The 16,277-nt window shown below is 46.6% G+C and overlaps 1 protein-coding gene across 3 annotated transcripts in view; it reads left to right on the forward strand.

Annotated features, from left to right (window-relative positions):
• Positions 1 to 3,728: 3,728 nt before the first annotated feature.
• The window catches only part of LOC133503231 (cadherin-2-like), a 40,816-nt gene continuing 28,267 nt past the window's right edge, over positions 3,729 to 16,277 (forward strand). Inside the window, exons 1-2 of one of the 3 annotated variants that reach the window (XM_061824606.1) lie at positions 3,729 to 3,895; positions 6,602 to 6,737. In XM_061824606.1, the coding sequence (XP_061680590.1) occupies positions 3,848 to 3,895; positions 6,602 to 6,737 (184 nt within the window). In that variant the 5' untranslated portion in view covers positions 3,729 to 3,847. Of the gene's footprint in view, positions 3,896 to 5,842; positions 5,915 to 6,165; positions 6,373 to 6,601; positions 6,738 to 16,277 lie in introns of those variants that run through there. The other 2 variants (XM_061824607.1, XM_061824608.1) reach the window with 2 other exon arrangements.

A 16,277-nucleotide genomic window follows, 5' to 3' on the forward strand; every position in this document is an offset into this window, starting at 1 on the left:
TTTTTTTTTTTTTTTACTTTCCATTGCGTTCCAGATAATCGTCGGCGATAAGTGCAGTGGAAGTAAGTAAAGAACTAACTTCAGCTGTGTGCAGGCTCAACAAGGATGTTAAGCTAGGCTAAGCTAAGGCAAGTGCGTTTTCTCAGCCGAGTTTTTTTCGTGCCCGTGTGAAGACGGCGACGACGACGACGACGCAAATCTGGTCGCAACCTCGTTCGTCGCCCACACACAACGCGCAAAGTTTGTGATTGCGTCAGCTTGCGTTGATTGCATCGTGCGTGCGTTCAGGAGTGTGAGCGAGCTCGTCGCCGCTACTCCGTACGAGCCTGACTTCTTAGTTTGATAGTTGATTGTCAATCAACGAGCATGTTAGTTAGTCAATTCATCAGTTTGTCTGTCAGTCAATCAACTGCTCAGTCCGTTGTCACCCTCTGCTTCATTGTGTGTGTGCTTTAGCACCACCTACAGGCCTGGAGTATAATCGTCTTTTTTTTTTTTTTTTCCAATCAAACAAACGCGATATCGCCAGTCAGGCTTTCATCTCGGCCGTCATTTGTGCGACTTTTGAGTTGAACTACTTCATCCCGCTCATTTTGTGCGTGCTCGGCACCCGTTGAATTTTTAACTCGAGTGAATTCTCCGTCGAGGGCGTCCGTGAAATTAGATCCCGTTGGCCCCGCCAGCGGCGCCGCTAACATCTGTCGCATCCGCGCGGCTACCTCGCTTTCTTGCCCTCCGCTTCAAACCCGACGACGTAGTTGATATCGGCCCTGCTCATGCCTGCCTGCCTGGTTTATCGCCGCAAAGCGAGCACCCGCCCAGTCGTTAGCCGCTCATTTCAGACTTGTTCTGTTCAGACCCATCCACTTCGTACTCCCCCTACCAAGTTCCGACCCGCTTTAGTTGCTACGCGTCCAGTCCGTACTAAGCGCAACCCAGTTGAGGCCTGCTCATTTCAAAGCCGACCAGTTCACACCGGCCTACTTCATCCTCGATTAGTTGCTACGCGCCGCGGTCATAGCAACCCAGTTGGTACCCGCCGCTGGTCATCCCGTTTTGGGGGCGCGTCCCCCCCGAGCGCTCGTCATTCCTGACACGTAGAAGCGAGGACTCTGCAAGATGGAGGACTCCGTCGGGAAGCGCGAGCGGCGCCGACTTGGCAGCCGCCGTCTTTTAATTAGAAGACGTGTCGGCGTGCGCGCCGGCGCTTCAATCTGCTGCCTCACGCCCACTCGCTCGCTGGCTCGCTCGCTCGCTCGCTCTATTCTTTGGCTCTGCGCCATCGAATCGGCCGCCCCGAACGCTTCCAAATCCTGCACTAAACCTTTGCGCATCTGCAAACGGACAAATTCTCAGAAGAACATCAGAACGAAAGCCGTCGACCAGTGGGAGGAGCCTCTCTCGCAACGCATCCGTCAAACAAATTTGGTTTTGTGTGCGAATGTGACATCTTGCAGGAAAGATTTTTTTATTTCTTTCCCACACGCGGAGTCGTTAATTTTGCAAGCTGGCTGGCGGCCATGAAGGGAGGGGCACGAAAGATGGCCGCCACTCTCTGGAGGGCAAAATCGTCACGGTGACCAAAACGCCGCGTCGTCGTCCTCTTGACTTGGTCGTCGACTCCGCGTCACCTCGACTTTTCATTTTTTTTAGTTAATCAATCCGTCCGTTATTTTGACAATTAGCATCCATTTACTTAGCTGCTTATCCTCATGAGGGTGGCGGGACTGCCGGAGCCTATCCCAGCTGTCATTGGGCAGGAAGCCCAGTCAGACTGGTCTTTCAATCCGTTTCCGGTATTGAAGTCATTCACTTGTTTCGTTATTTCCCGAGTCCGTGTCGTATCGGATCTCGCTGGGGCCTCTACTCCCCAGGAGGGCTGGAGTCAGGAAGGTAAAAACTGCGGCAAACAAATACGAGCGTTCGTTCATCTGAGATGTTACGCTGTGGCGACCCCCTCACGGGACAAGCCGAAAGAAACTTACATACTTTGTTGTTGTTTTCAATACATAAAGTGTACTTTTGTTTGATGTTCTGTTTGACAGTAAACCTCAACAAGGAGTCACCATTAAAGCAGCTTCAAGATTTCGGAATCGCGGAAAATTTTCGTGACGCGAGCTGCGTTCGCCGGTGCTCGTATCTCAAATCTTTGCTTTCAAGTCAAAAAAAAAAAAAAAAAAAAAGTTGAATTTGGTGAGTTGAGTCACAAATCGAATGAATAAATACAATCTTATACTGAAACAATTTTAGGAGAAAACGTTTGACGAAATCCAAATGAAATGAAATGCCTGGACGAGACTCTTCCGGTTCTCGCAAACTCACGGAGGGTCGGTGTTCTCGGGGTACCTAATGTTTTGTCCAGCGGTGGCGCGTTTGCGAGAGCGAGTTTGCGGCGACGAAGGTTCCGTGGGGGGGGGGGGGGGGACGCCTGCGGGCAAACAAAACAATCTGGGAGAAAGAGAAAAATATCACTTTAGAGAGAGGGGGGGGGGGGGTCAGAAATGGAAACGACCACGACGGGGATGCGGGAAGAAGGACGGAGAGCGCACAAACGCCACGGACGTGCACGACGATGCTCGCACAAACACACTTGGGGGAAAAAAAAAAAAAAAAGAGAGGATGAGGTCGCACAAAAGAACACACACCCTTACACAGACATGTGCACAATGTACACACTGCAGCACACACACACACACACACTACTTTATACACAAGACTCACGCGCCACAAAATGCACACAAAAAAACACATGCAGAACACATCTACACACAACATCCATGTGCACAATTCCCAGGCAAACAACACACGCACACATCCGCCACAAACACAGCACACAGCTACACACCAAACGCACGTCTTGATGCAGGAGGCCATTTTTTGTTTGTTGGTTTAAATCCCCACCCAGCGTCGACGTGAGCCAAAATCGCAGCGTCGTCGCCTTCCTCCCGTCACGTTTTCCAAAACGGTTCTTTGTTTCGTCCCAAATCGGACTTTTTTTTTTTTTTTTCCTCCTTTTGAAAGCCGCCAGGATCTCCCTCGGTTTTTCCGCATCCTCACTCGACTCGCACGTCTCAACGCGTGTTTTCAAAGCGCGCGTACAAGTGTAAAAAGAAGTCGGCCGCCGGGCGTAGTGAAATACTTGAAAATGTGGAGAAATAGAAATAGTCAAAACGTGGCCGTCGTCGCGCTGCCATTTTGAAAAAGGCACCCTGGGCTGTACTGTAGCTACCGTGTCGATGTTGCTATGATGTGCTGTGATTTCAAAAACTTCTCCCCCCCCCCCCCCCGCACTTTCCTTTCAAGTTGCCATGAAAACATCTCCTTGACCTCCGTCTCCATTTTGATTTGCGTAGCCGAGACATGCGTTCGTGCTCGTATTCGGTGGCCGCTTATCCTCACGAGAGCCGCGCGAGGCCCGGAGCCTGTCCCGGGCTATCTTCGGGCAAAAGCCGAGGGACGACCTCAACTGGTCGCCAGCCAATCGCTATCCCCGCTGAATTATTTCTGCGGTGATAAACACATGAAATTATGTGTGTTTTGTGTATCACGCGATGCTCTTCAATTCGTGTGGGATGGAAAAAGCAAAAAACAAACAAAAAAAAAGGACAGCAGCTGTGGAATAGGAGGATGCCCGGCGTGTGCGTGTGTGCGCTGTGCGGTAGGGGGCGCCAGAGAAGCGCTTGGGCGTTGCGGAGGAGGAGGAGGGAAAAGAGGAAGAAGAGGGGGCGGGGGCGGCGGGCGCTCGGCGGGGGTCTGGCTCTTCATCCGAGCGCGGCGGCTCACAGTTGAGGCGAGGCGAGGCGAGGCGGGCGGCTGGGACGGACGATCCCGGGGAAACGAGCACGACATGCGGCCATTGTGGATCTGCTGGACGCTGATGGCGGCACCGCTGCAGGTACGCGCGCGCGCATCGTCCATATCGCACGTGCACGCCAGCGATGCTCTGAGATCGCCTGGGTGGGATTTTCGATCTCTGCTGAAGATGATGATGATGATGATGATGATGTCCTGTACAGTATTGAGCGCGTTTATTCCTCTCGGGGCCGATCTGAGAGCGGCTGATGGTGATGTTGATGTTGCCATGGTGACATCCCCCCCCCCCCCCCCCCCGCCCCCCGTCATTCTCTTTGACATGGCGACGTTTGATCGTTTACATTGTCGCTGCTGGAGGCGAGCGCGCACTCGCGCGCGCGCACACGCACACGCCGTCGCTCGCATCCCATAATGATTCCCGTTCCCATCAGTTGTCTCGTTCTTGTCACGCGTGCTCTGTTTACGTCTAAATAGCAATCATGGCCGTTTACGCTGCACCAGTTCAAGCTCACATTTGGACGTGTGCGCGTTATATCGAGATAAATTCTCGTCACTCTCTCTCGATCTCGTTCTCGCGCCCCCAGCTGTCAATCAAAACGTTTCATATATTACTTTCCGCGCATGTGAAATTCAGCACCAGGTGCTGAATGCATCATTCAAAAATGAGGAGGAAAAAAAAGGAGCTGATGAGACGTTCCAAGCGTGCGTGTGCGCATATCCACACAAGCGATGAGTAGAAATCAGACAAATAAGGAAGCGCTAGCTTACTTCCTGTCAGCTCTTTGGAAGATCGCAGTTGATACAAATAAAGCACCGGCGATATTGTCGCTATAGTAAGTACTTGGATCCACCTTTACTCGTTCACTGAACCCTGGCATCTACCCATCCACGCTAGTTCTCTTTAATTTTGTCTAGCTATCTTCACTCGTTCTAACTAGCAATACTAAGAACATTAGTTCTACGGTTCAAGCTATCCTAATTGTATACCATTGCTATCTAGCTTGACTGGTTCTATCTGTTCCGAAGTTCTATCAATACTCGCTACAGCTAGCTAAACTAGCTTTGTCGAGCTATCTCGACGAGTTGTTTTCCTTCACTAGTTTTTATGATCTATCTGGAGAGATCCGTCTCGACTGCAGTCGTGCATCTAGTTATACTAGTTGTGTCCATCTTTACTAGTTCTTTCTCTGTCCGCTAGCTAGCATTAGCATTGTACCCGCACGTCAGCGTACCGGTTGCGGTTGTGGCTTCGGAAGCAGACGAGCCGGCGGAACTTCTGCCGGCCGTCGCATTTTGTGATCTGACTCCCCGCTGACATGTAATCCGGGCCGCGCTAAATCCGAGTTTTGGGTTAAGTGGAAGCAACAGAGTGCGACCCCCCCCCCCCCCATTTAATCCCCTCCCACTAACCCATTAGCGCACTAACAAGCTGCCGCAGACGCTTCACATGCAAGCTCAACTGGGGCGGGGGTCCCGCAGGTCCAAACGACAGGTCGACGCACTCGTGGTCATTGCGATAAGTTGACTTCACAAATTGTGTGCGCCGCATTTCTTATTCCCACGGCGAGGCTTCGCCTTCATTCGGTTTTATCGCTTCCTTCCTGTGTTGCATGATTTTGTTTTTTTTTTCCGACACAAAATCAAATCAAATCAAACGGTGCAAGAAAAGCCGAAACGTTCTCGTTGAGCGACTCCTGTGCAGTACGTCCGCTGCATAGCTGGTAAACTTAGCTTGCTTGCATACTTTGTGCTCAGTTTAGTCATTGGTTGGTGTGTGGTTCAGAGCGTTTGCGTCACAGTTCTGAGGTGCCGGGTTCGATCCCGGCCCCGCCCGTGTGGAGTTTGCACGCTCTCCCCGTGCCGGCGTGGCTTTTCTCCGGGCGGGCACTCCGGTTTCCTCCCACATCCCAACATTAATTGGACACTCTCAATTGCCCCTAGGTGTGATTGGTCGACTGATTGTCTTCTTCTTATGTGTCTTGCGATTGGCCGGTGACCAGTTCAAGGCGTGCCCCGCCTCCTGCCCGTTGACAGCTGGGAGAGGAGCCTGCGACCCTTGTGAGGATAAGCAGCAAAAGGAAATGGATGGATGATTGTGAAGGTTTGCGGAGTTGCTAATTTGTAGTTTGTTGTTGCCGACTTGGTTAGTTTGGTTTAGTTGCATCGGTGTTTGTTTTGTTTTTGGGTTGGTTGCATAATTGGTGACATAATTTGATTTTTCACTTGCTTAATTCATTGTAAATTGTTTATGGGTTGGTCAATTAATTGGTTGCACTTTTTGGCTGCTTTCATTGTTAATTGATTGTTGGCTGCGTAGTTGTTCGATATTTGTGTCGTGCGGTTGGGTTGGTTGTCGTGGCTCGGGTGGTTATTTGCATCGTTGGCGAATGGATAGGTAGGTTTCTTATTTCGCCATCTTGTGTGTCACCGCTTCACCTATCACCTGTGTCCTTTGACCTCAATGACGTCATTGGAACCCTATCCATTGGTTGCTGGTTTTGGTGAAATTGTTGCCAGTTGGTTGGTTAATTGGCCGCGTGGGTGCCGCTTTTGATGGTGGTAATAAGATGCACGTCGACATGATGGATATTAATAAGATTAAGAACAGCTCCCAACTGTTTTGGGGCCATTACCGAACTCACCAATCCATTCATTTTAGGCCAATAGTTTGCGCAAAAATGCAAATGGCGGCCCGACGGGGTTCGTGACACCCCAAAAATCGTCGCACGGTGCTCATAACGCCTTTTGTCTTTTTTTTTTTTTCTTCTTTTTTTTTTCCTGCGCGCAGGTGGCGGCGGTCCTTGGCGACGCCGAGGCGGGCGGGACGCCTTCGCCTCGGCCGTGCGCGAGAGGGTTCTCGCGGGACCGGCACACGGAAGAGACCCAGCGGGAGGCGGAACGCGGACAGCCCGTCGTCAACAACGGTCAGTCTCGCCGACGGACGGAATAATGGGGGGGTTGGGGGTCGCAATTTGAGTCTCATTAGAGATCGGAGGGGGGGGGGGGGGGGGGCAAAGGCTGAGAGCCGAGCCGGATTAGCCGCACGCGCTTTGCGTGTCTGAGGGGGGGACACGCGCGCATTTTCCACGCGACCGTTGCCCAATACTTGAATTTCAGGACCCAACAAATTCAAAGTGGACCACTCTCAGGCGTCCGCGCAGATGCCTGGAAACAAAAACAACCTGAAATTGTTTCACTCACACCCAATCGCATAGTTGCCATATTTTCTATTCGGCCATCAGATTGCATTCATCGTTCATTTATGGTTTTGCTTGTTTGTTGTCTTTTCAGTGCTAAGAACATGTATTATTAAGAGTGCCTGTCAGAAACACGTGCTCTAACTTCATTGAGGTCTTGAAAGACTAAACCATTTTAAAAATAATTTTCACGAATCAAATATATTCATGCTATATTAGGATTGGGCCGAGACTGACTTTACGGTCCAGATTAAAAAAATTTCGCTTCCCGGTTTCCATGGCGACGGTCCTCCCACCACGAAGAAAAAAAAATGGCGAAAACCAACGACGAAGAGTGGCTACGAAGACGTGCTCGTGCCCAACTTTGTCTTTTATTTTGGGTTAAACAGCTTTGTGCAATTTTTGTTTTCTTGCACGAGCGCTCGGCCCTCCTGTTTGGATGCCGGGAGCGCCGATCTTGCGCAACTTCAAACTTTTACTTGGAGGAAAGCGCACGAATGCCTTCGTGTGTGTGTGTGTGTGTGTGCGCGCGCGCGCTTAATCACAGCCACGCACATATTTGGCTTCAACTCAGCAACAGGATTTAAAGAGATTTTATTTTTTTTAAAGTGCAGCTTATTGGCAGTGGCAGCGGCTTAAGTTTAAGATTGAAGGACTTAAATATTTACATTTTATTTCCCGGCCTGAGAGTAGAAGCCGTTTGTCTGCGCCAGGAGCGATTACCTTTAAATAAATAAGAAGAATAAAAACTTAAGCGTTCCCATGCGGGAAATTATGTTTTTTTTTTTGTTTTGTTTTGTTTTTTTTGGGGTACATGCATCTTTATCAACTCGGCAGACTTTCAGACGAGCATTTTGAGTTGGGCTTTCAGATCGGGCTTTAAAACCAGCGTTCAGGTTTCAAGACGGTTTAGGGCTTTCAAATTATGGTTTTAAGACAGTGTTAGGGTTTCAAGTTCAGGTTGTAAGACTGTGGTAAGCAAGGGATCGGGTTTCAGGACAGGGTTTGTACTGTACTGGAGGATTTTGAGGGTTTCAAACCAGGTTTGGAGTTTCCAGTGGGGGTTTTCCCCCCAAAGTGCTGTTGCGTCATTTGTTCTGGGAATAAAAATGTTACTAGTGTGGGAAAAGAAGTGGATTTTCATGCTGGTTCAGCAGTGAATGTTCTTCTGGACAAAGTTTGGCCGTGATCCTTTCGTCATGTTGGCCTCGGCGTGGAGCAGCCGGGACTTTCCAAACTTTCTCGCCAAAGTTTGTTTCACTTTTTGTTTTGATTTTAGTCATACAAGTCTTGTGAATGTGCACGACTCTCGGTTAGGTTCTCAAAGGGGTGGTTTCGGGTCAGGGTCAGGGTTTCAAGTTCTAATTTGAAATGCGCGTTTCAAGTCACGGTTGGCGTTCCAGACAAAGAGTTCGGCTTTCAAACGAGGTTCGCTGGCTTTGCTGCACCCAATTTAATTTTGGATCAAACTTAGCATAAAACAAAGAAAATAACACTTTGTGTACTTTTGAAAAACTCCTTACATAGTGGGAAACACCATGGATGGGCTAACGAATAGCATCTGTGTCACTGGCTTGTGACCGTGTTAGTGATGGCTATTTGAACACAAATGGTGGTGAAACCCATGTAGACAGGCGATATGAGACTACTTGTAGGCATATATCCTCTGTATAACTCTGTGACTGTTTCTGCAGCTTACTGAGATCCGACCGGTCCACATGTGCACTGGACTCCTTGCCATTTGCAAGGGGATAGGAACCATGAATAGCGGAAATCTGTCAATAATTGACACCTCTTATAATGGCATTGAACTTTTTTTACCTACAAAATAATTGTGTGCAGGGACATGCCATGACTAAGCATTTTGAGGGGGGGTATTTCCCTTCCATCAAACAGACGTTTTTTTTTTTGTTTTTTTTTTTAAATAGAAAAATAAATCTGTGAAAAAGGGGAAATTCACGCATGCCAAAGTGCGAATGTCAGCATTGTACTGGACCCGGGTGGCCACGGCATAAACACCAGGAACGACGCGTAGTCCATTGAGTTGAAAAAGCAATTTGAAAAAAAAAAATATATATATCATACACTTTTGTATAAAATACAATATTATAGCATGTGTTTTGTTAGCGCCTTAAAAAACGCATTGCGACAATATTATTAATATTATTTTGCGCGCCACCCGCTTCAAAGCGTCTCCTCCCTTTTTGCGTGAAAGTGGATCGACCCGCGGGCCCGAATGTCCGCAGGGAGTTCAACTCCATCAGATTTTGAACCTTTGGACTGCCAAAGCGAAACAAGGGGGGGGAGGTCAAAAAGCGACTTTGGACGTACGACACCGGCAAAAAAAAGTCGATGCCGGCGCGTTTGTGTGTTTACACGCTTGAGCGAGCTTGTTTGGACGCCGCCAAGTGGGACCGAGGCCACGGCGTGCGGCGTCAACACGATGACAAAAAAAATATTACTCATAAAAACGCTTTCACTGGTATTTGTTTGCGGAAAAAAATAACTTTAAACATTTTTTTTCTTCTTAGAAATAGTGAGTACCTGCCAAATATTCCAATACTTGTGAGTAAAATGATGTGATGATTGTAAACGTGAAATTCAGCGTTATTAATGTCGACTGTCTGCGATTCTTTGCTAGCTGGCTAACCGCTAGCTGACGGCCAATCGGGCGCCTTCCGATCCGATTGGACGTCTCGGCCGCCGGAAATGATTTTATTTCTGCGCAACAAGTGTGTGCGTGTGTGAGAGAGAGAATGCGAGACTGATGGTGGTGATGATGGGAAGGGAGTTCAAAGGTCACCGCCGACTGACAGTCAACAGGAAACGGGAAGTGGAGATTACACGACGTTGTCAATTGTTTTAAAACGCTTACAATTAATTTTCAGCAGTAGTGGAAAATACCCTCAATTTAGTTGTGCACGTTGTGTGTTTTGTGTTCCTGGAATGCTTTGTCACGCTTCACAATTTTTTGATTGCTTACATTATTTGGAGTTATTTGGTCGATTGTCATCGTATTACACTAATTGTATACGTTTTAGTTGTTTAGTGTACGGTTGACTTTTTTGTCTCTGAAGTTGTGGATTATATCAAAATTCTTTTTTGGTTCATATAGTGCAAGTACAGTAAAGCCTCGGTTCTCGAACGTCTCCGTTTTTGAAAAAATCGGTTTTCGAACGAAAATTTCAACATTTTTTTTTTTTGAATGAAAATCGGTATTCGAACAGCCCCTGACAAAACCCGGAAAAATATATTGGGCGCAGCCATTCTACTACTAAAGCGTAGATTTTCAGCAAAAAATACCTTTCTTAAATTATTTTATTATATAAAATATTGAAAATATACCTGTATTTCTACGATGTAGTGTATTATCAGGAAAAGGTTAAAAAAAAAAAAAAAAAAGCTTTTTAAAAGCCACATTTTTTTAGGCTCGGAACGCATTATTTCTTTTTCCATTCATTGTAATAGGACACATCGATTCGGTTTTCAAACAAATCACTTCTCGAACCGTTTCCTGGAACGGATTGTGGCCGAGAACCGAGGCATCGCGCTACTTGCGACTTGCTTATTTTACCCGTGCGTGACGAGCGCGTCTTTCGACAAATTATTTTTGACTTTATGGATTATTTCGAGCCATTCTCTTTATTTTTATTATGTTTGCTGTGCTTCATGTGAGCGTGCATATTGTGGACGTTGTTTATGACTCTGTGGGTTATTTCTTGCGTTTTTTCACATTTTTTAAAAAATATTGCAAGATGTCGGTTATGATGAATAACTGTCAAGAGGAGTCATCGCAATAAATACCCGACTTGTGCTCGCCGGCTTGTGCGCTCAAGCACGCCAGAGTCCGTTTTTGGAGCGCTTGGACTATTTGTAGCCATTTGTGTTTATTTGTATCACGCGACGTCGGGACGATGGCGCCAGGTCAGTTGTGTGCCCGCTGTGTCATATTCGTGTATCCATTTATTTTTTTTTTTTTTTTAATTTGTGGTACTCTGTTATCACGGAGGGAGAGTCACATAATCCAAACGATCCGACACGCGGTCTACTCCGCCGTTGACAGTTTCTTTGGTCTGTGGCTGGTTTCCAGTGGTCCCGTCTCCATGGTGACTTCCTGACGGTCCTGACCCCCCCCCCCCCCCCCGGATCCTGTTGGCTTTCTTGAAGTGTTTTTGGGGAAACGCTGTAAAGAGAAGGAAAAAAAGGGCTTTCGGGGAACTGAGTCAGGTTTCTGTTTCACTACGCCAGCAAACAAAAACAAAATGTGGGAAGGGAAAGTTGACACAGCTGCCAAGCCGGCATGTTAGTCAGAGGACGGTTTAACCCCCCACCACCCCCCACCCCAGCCCACGCGCCCCCCCCCCCCACTCCCAAAGCGTGCATATGAGCGTTGCGCCGGGGTCGTCCGCTACTTTGCTACTTCCTGTGGCCGCCCCAACTGTTCTGACCTTCTTGGTTTTCCCGTCCGTCCGAGCTATCTGAGCGGCAAGTGTCCCCTCCGTGATATGACCCCCCCGCCTGGAAACCCCCACCATCCACGGCGAAACCAACGCACGCACCAAGCAAAAGCGCAACTTCCCACTCGAGGCTCGTTTCTGCTCCCAGTAGGCGCAAAAATAGAACAAAAAGAGAAAGGGGGAGAGAAAAAAAAAAACAAATGAGCATAACTGAACAATAAAAGTCTAACATTTTTTTTTTTTAATTTTCTTTACGCATAATCAATAAAATAAAACATTATTAGCTTTAACCTGGAAATTGAGGAAAAAAAAACATTTTACTCATTTCAAAATCAGAAAAGTGAGTTTCTGCTTTTGCATTTCAACTGAGCAATTTACTGCAATAATTCAACATATGAGTAACATTTTCCCTGCATGTATTTTTTCATATACGTCATTTAATATATGCTGAGTGCAAAATCGTGAAATTTAAATGAGTGAATAGTGAGTGAGTGAGTACGCATAATCAATAAAATAAAACATTATTAGCTTTAACCTGGAAATTGAGGGAAAAAAAAACATTTTACTCATTTCAAAATCAGAAAAGTGAGTTTCTGCTTTTGCATTTCAACTGAGCAATTTACTGCAATAATTCAACATATGAGTAACATTTTCCCTGCATGTATTTTTTCATATACGTCATTTAATATATGCTGAGTTAAAAATCGTGAAATTTAAATGAGTGAATTATATGATCATTTAAGTAATTATTCATGTTGGACATATGCTACATGTGTTTATTCCTTTATCTCATCAAATAATTGGTCCTTTTATGTTTTACACAGTAGAAAATGTTTGTAAAATGATTGTTTTGATTTTTTTTTATGATTAAATGATTGATAAAGTGATCAGAAATAAGATTTATAACGACTACAACCCTGTAATAAACAACTGTGCAACCTACTAAGAAACCAAAGATGACAGTCGATTGTGTATCAGTATCATACCATATTTCAAATACAAGTATTTCACTTGGTCACGTGACCTTCCACATACAAGTATGTGTGACAAAAACGATCCTGTTATATCATTACTGTATGTTTGTTTGTTTGTTTTTTTTTTTTTTTTTAAATACAATCTTATCCAATGCTGTTTTTCTTGGAGCGGATTAACGGCTTTTCCATTCGTTTCAATGGGGGCAGGTGATTTAATTTGAATTGAATAGAATGGAAAGAATGAAACCCGCCTTGTGGCTCATGAAAACTCACTTGTGGTGCGCCTTCTGGTGTGCGTTCCTGTGCCAACAGGGGGCAGTATATCACACAGACATCCATCCATTTTTTTCCCCCGGGTCGTCCAATCCAGCTGTCTTTGGGCGACACCCTCAACTGGTCGATGATGCAGACGTTTTTAAGTAACTCAGTAAGCTGCAGTAATATAGATATCTATATATATTAAAGAGGATAAAGAATATATTTCTCATGCTGATACACTACTGCAACATAACTGCTAGTTTTGTTCGCCCGTCTATGGCGTTTTGCATTTTGTTTTCGCATAAAGCTAGCTTAATTCGCGTTTTGCAGTTTGCTTGAGTACACATGTAATTCCGTCTTTCTTGTTTTTAAAGTACGACAGGGAATCGGAAGAAAGGCGCAAAGACGTGTCCTCGTTTTTTTTTTTTTTTTGGGGTGGGGGTGGGGGGGGGGATTGTTGCTCACCTCGAAAAACCCGTAAGACAAAATTGGTCGAAAGCAAAAGTCGAGCTGTGTTTCGACTTAAACGGTCGCCGATTCCTCAGAGGAAAGCAAAGGATGGTTTTCCTCCGTGAAGACTTTTCTCTTTTCATCTTCTGCTTTTAAGTAGACCAATCGCACTTTTTACATACATTTTATGTGCAATTGGTGAGGGGCTACGCCATATACTATCAATAAGTACAGTAAATAGATACTGATGTTGAGAAAAGTCAAGTATACTGTCAGACAAAATTGAAGAAGAGTTTCACAAATACTAGAAGTGGCTCAGTAACCTGAGTTGTTTTGGAGAGGATAAAGAATATGCTCCTGTGGGAGTTGTTATACTGTCTGTCTACATGTGTTGCTGCAACTATATTTGTTTCAATAGCCGTTGCTCAAACGGGGGAGGTCACCCCCCCCCATTCATTATTTCGAGTGAAGACAATTGTGGTTACTGATATTAAATATGAAACTGAAGTCCTCTCAAAATTTCTCGCCACATCCGCCCCCCCCCCCCCCCCCCCTTCCGGCCTCGAGTTTGACACCTGTCGGCTGGAGGCCCCCAGCGGGCTGCAGGGCAACAAAAGGTCTTTGTCTGTAGACGGACTTTCGCATTTAGCGCGTTCATCGTGTCGAGCGTGCCAGCTTTTGTCCGCTGTGCTCAGCAGAGATTTAATCAAATGTTTGCTCAACGATGATTTGCTAAAGCTTCTAAAAAGTACAACAACGACGGATGAGGCCGGATTATAGATTGCGGAAAACAAAAAGCAGTCGCCCAAAAACACGGGATTTACCCACGTTACAAATCAATGAATCGTCTGTCAAACAAAAGCCGCGTGAGCCAAGTCGACACCGTGTCGCTCGCTCGGCGTTGAAAAAGTACAAGCCGAGGCAAAATGCGAGTTTGTTCGCCGGAATGGCGGCACAAAAGTCACACGTCGGCAATAAAACTCGGCGTACAGTCAACGGCGGGGCGCCACGGAGGCGTTTGGGGGCGTGGGCGTGCTCGTTGTCGGGCGACGGCGGCGTTCGAAATCCGTCCAAAATGGCGGCTGGCAAGCTGGCGGCTAATGGAAGAAGCGAAAATTGGTGAAAACGGACGAGTGGAACTGTTTCCACGACTCTCTCAAAGTAGGACAATTAATTACGTTTGAATACATCCAAGCCACTTATCCTCACGAGGGTCTGGGCGGTGGAGCCGAACTCTGCAAACGATTTTCTTAATTTGGAACAAATGCATCCACAGTGGATTGAAATGACAGATTGTGTTATTTTAGAATGAAGAAAATATTTGTTCTTTACACAATTGCCGACAAAAAAAAAAAAACGTGAAATGTGAATACATAAAGAAAATTTGTTACATTACAGCAAGTGGAAAGCACGATATGAGGATGACCTCGTGACAAATATGCACAGTTATGACCCGCACGATGTTCAATGAAAAATATTTTTGTATGTGTTTAGAAGTGAACTACGAATCAAATCTTTCCAAAATATCGAGCAAATTTTTCATTTGGTTTGAGACCCCCCCCCCCAAAAAAAATGAAAAGAATTGAGAATAAAAATTGCTGAATCGGAGAATCGGCATATTTAAAAGAATGTCGTTAACGTTGCAAATCCAGAAGCTTTATTTGCTCCACGTGACGGTAATTTGAACATTTTCCACCATTTTCAACCCTTTTGAGTGAAAACGACTCGGAAAAATTCGGTAAAATATATTTTCAAACTGAAATGCAGTTGCGGACCGTTGGAGCTCGGACCGCGTCGTGCCAAATTTCTGTAAATATTTGTCTGCGAGTAATTGCTATGCTGCGTGGAAACGGACTCGAACACCAGCCACGTGGACGTTTTCACTCGCCGTGGCTGAGAGCTCCGATCGTAGTTTTCAGGACGACGAAGCCAGGCCAGACTTCCCACCAGCCAAAACACGTTTTATGTTTTTTATTTGATTTTTTTTTTTTTTTTAATCTCTTTGGGTGGGTGTGTGTGTGTGTGGTTTTGTTCCCGGGCTGCTCGTCGCCTGCGGCGCCGCCATCAATTTCCTGCGGCAACGAGATTTACGTCGTTTACCTCCAGCCTGTGATGAAAACTGGGGATGATTTTCCCCGCATTAATTTCAGCCCACCACCCTGGACGCGAGGTCCCCCCCCGAGGGGCCGAGTTCCGGAACGACGCTAAACGTTCCCGAGGCGGACCGAATTCAAGTGGCGATCTGTTTGGGAGGGCCGGCGAGCAGACCTGCGAACGGCGCCGTTGACGACGGTTCCCATTAGTCGCGGGCTCACCGGAGCGCGGATTGTAATTTACCTGGGAAGTCGCGAGTCCCGGTTCCGGTCAGAAAAGCCAATCCGAGACGGACGCCTCGGGGGAAATCGCTTCTCTCGGAATCGTCGGCTCGGAAACAAACACCGGAGGAAATGCAATTATCTGACGATAATGGCAGGTGAGATGCTGAGAGATTGCAAAAAAAAAAACAATTGCGCATCGCAGCAATCGTCGGAAATGATGCCCCCAAGTTCCCGTGAGCAGGATAGGCACAACGTCGCACTCGCCGGCGTCTTCCGGAGGGTTTCCGAGACAAAAGATGTCAATGTGCTCGTCGGACACGGTCGAGAAATTTCCGGTTTTCCTCATTTTCTGGAACGTCGCGGTTGCTTTATGTCGCCTTTGCAAAAAAAGTCGTTTCAATTTAGTGGGCCAATCCGTTGCTCCGGTCCTCCATCCAAGTCTGAAGTTTCCATTTTTCTTCTTCCCTGCAATGCTTCAGGTGATTTGTACTCCCCAAAAAGGATCCTTTAAGTGGCAGTGGCCATTCCCGTGATGTCCAAACGGGTTCATTTGCAGCAAGAACAGCAAGGTCGGGACCATAGTCCAGAGCTCCTCAGGATACCTTTGGCGTCGTCTTGGGCGGCCTTACGCGTGGCCCAATCAGAAGGAATAGTGGGCAGGTGATACATCCCTGCGGTACACCAGATTCCACTTATAACCATTCAGTCAGGTTGCCATTCACAATAATACTGCACTTACATTGACTGTCAAACATCATGTAAATATTTGATCTTCTACAGAGTGTTCTGGTCAAAAACTTTTCCAGAATC

Source organism: Syngnathoides biaculeatus, chromosome 7 (assembly GCF_019802595.1).
Source record: "Syngnathoides biaculeatus isolate LvHL_M chromosome 7, ASM1980259v1, whole genome shotgun sequence".
Taxonomy (NCBI): domain Eukaryota; kingdom Metazoa; phylum Chordata; class Actinopteri; order Syngnathiformes; family Syngnathidae; genus Syngnathoides; species Syngnathoides biaculeatus.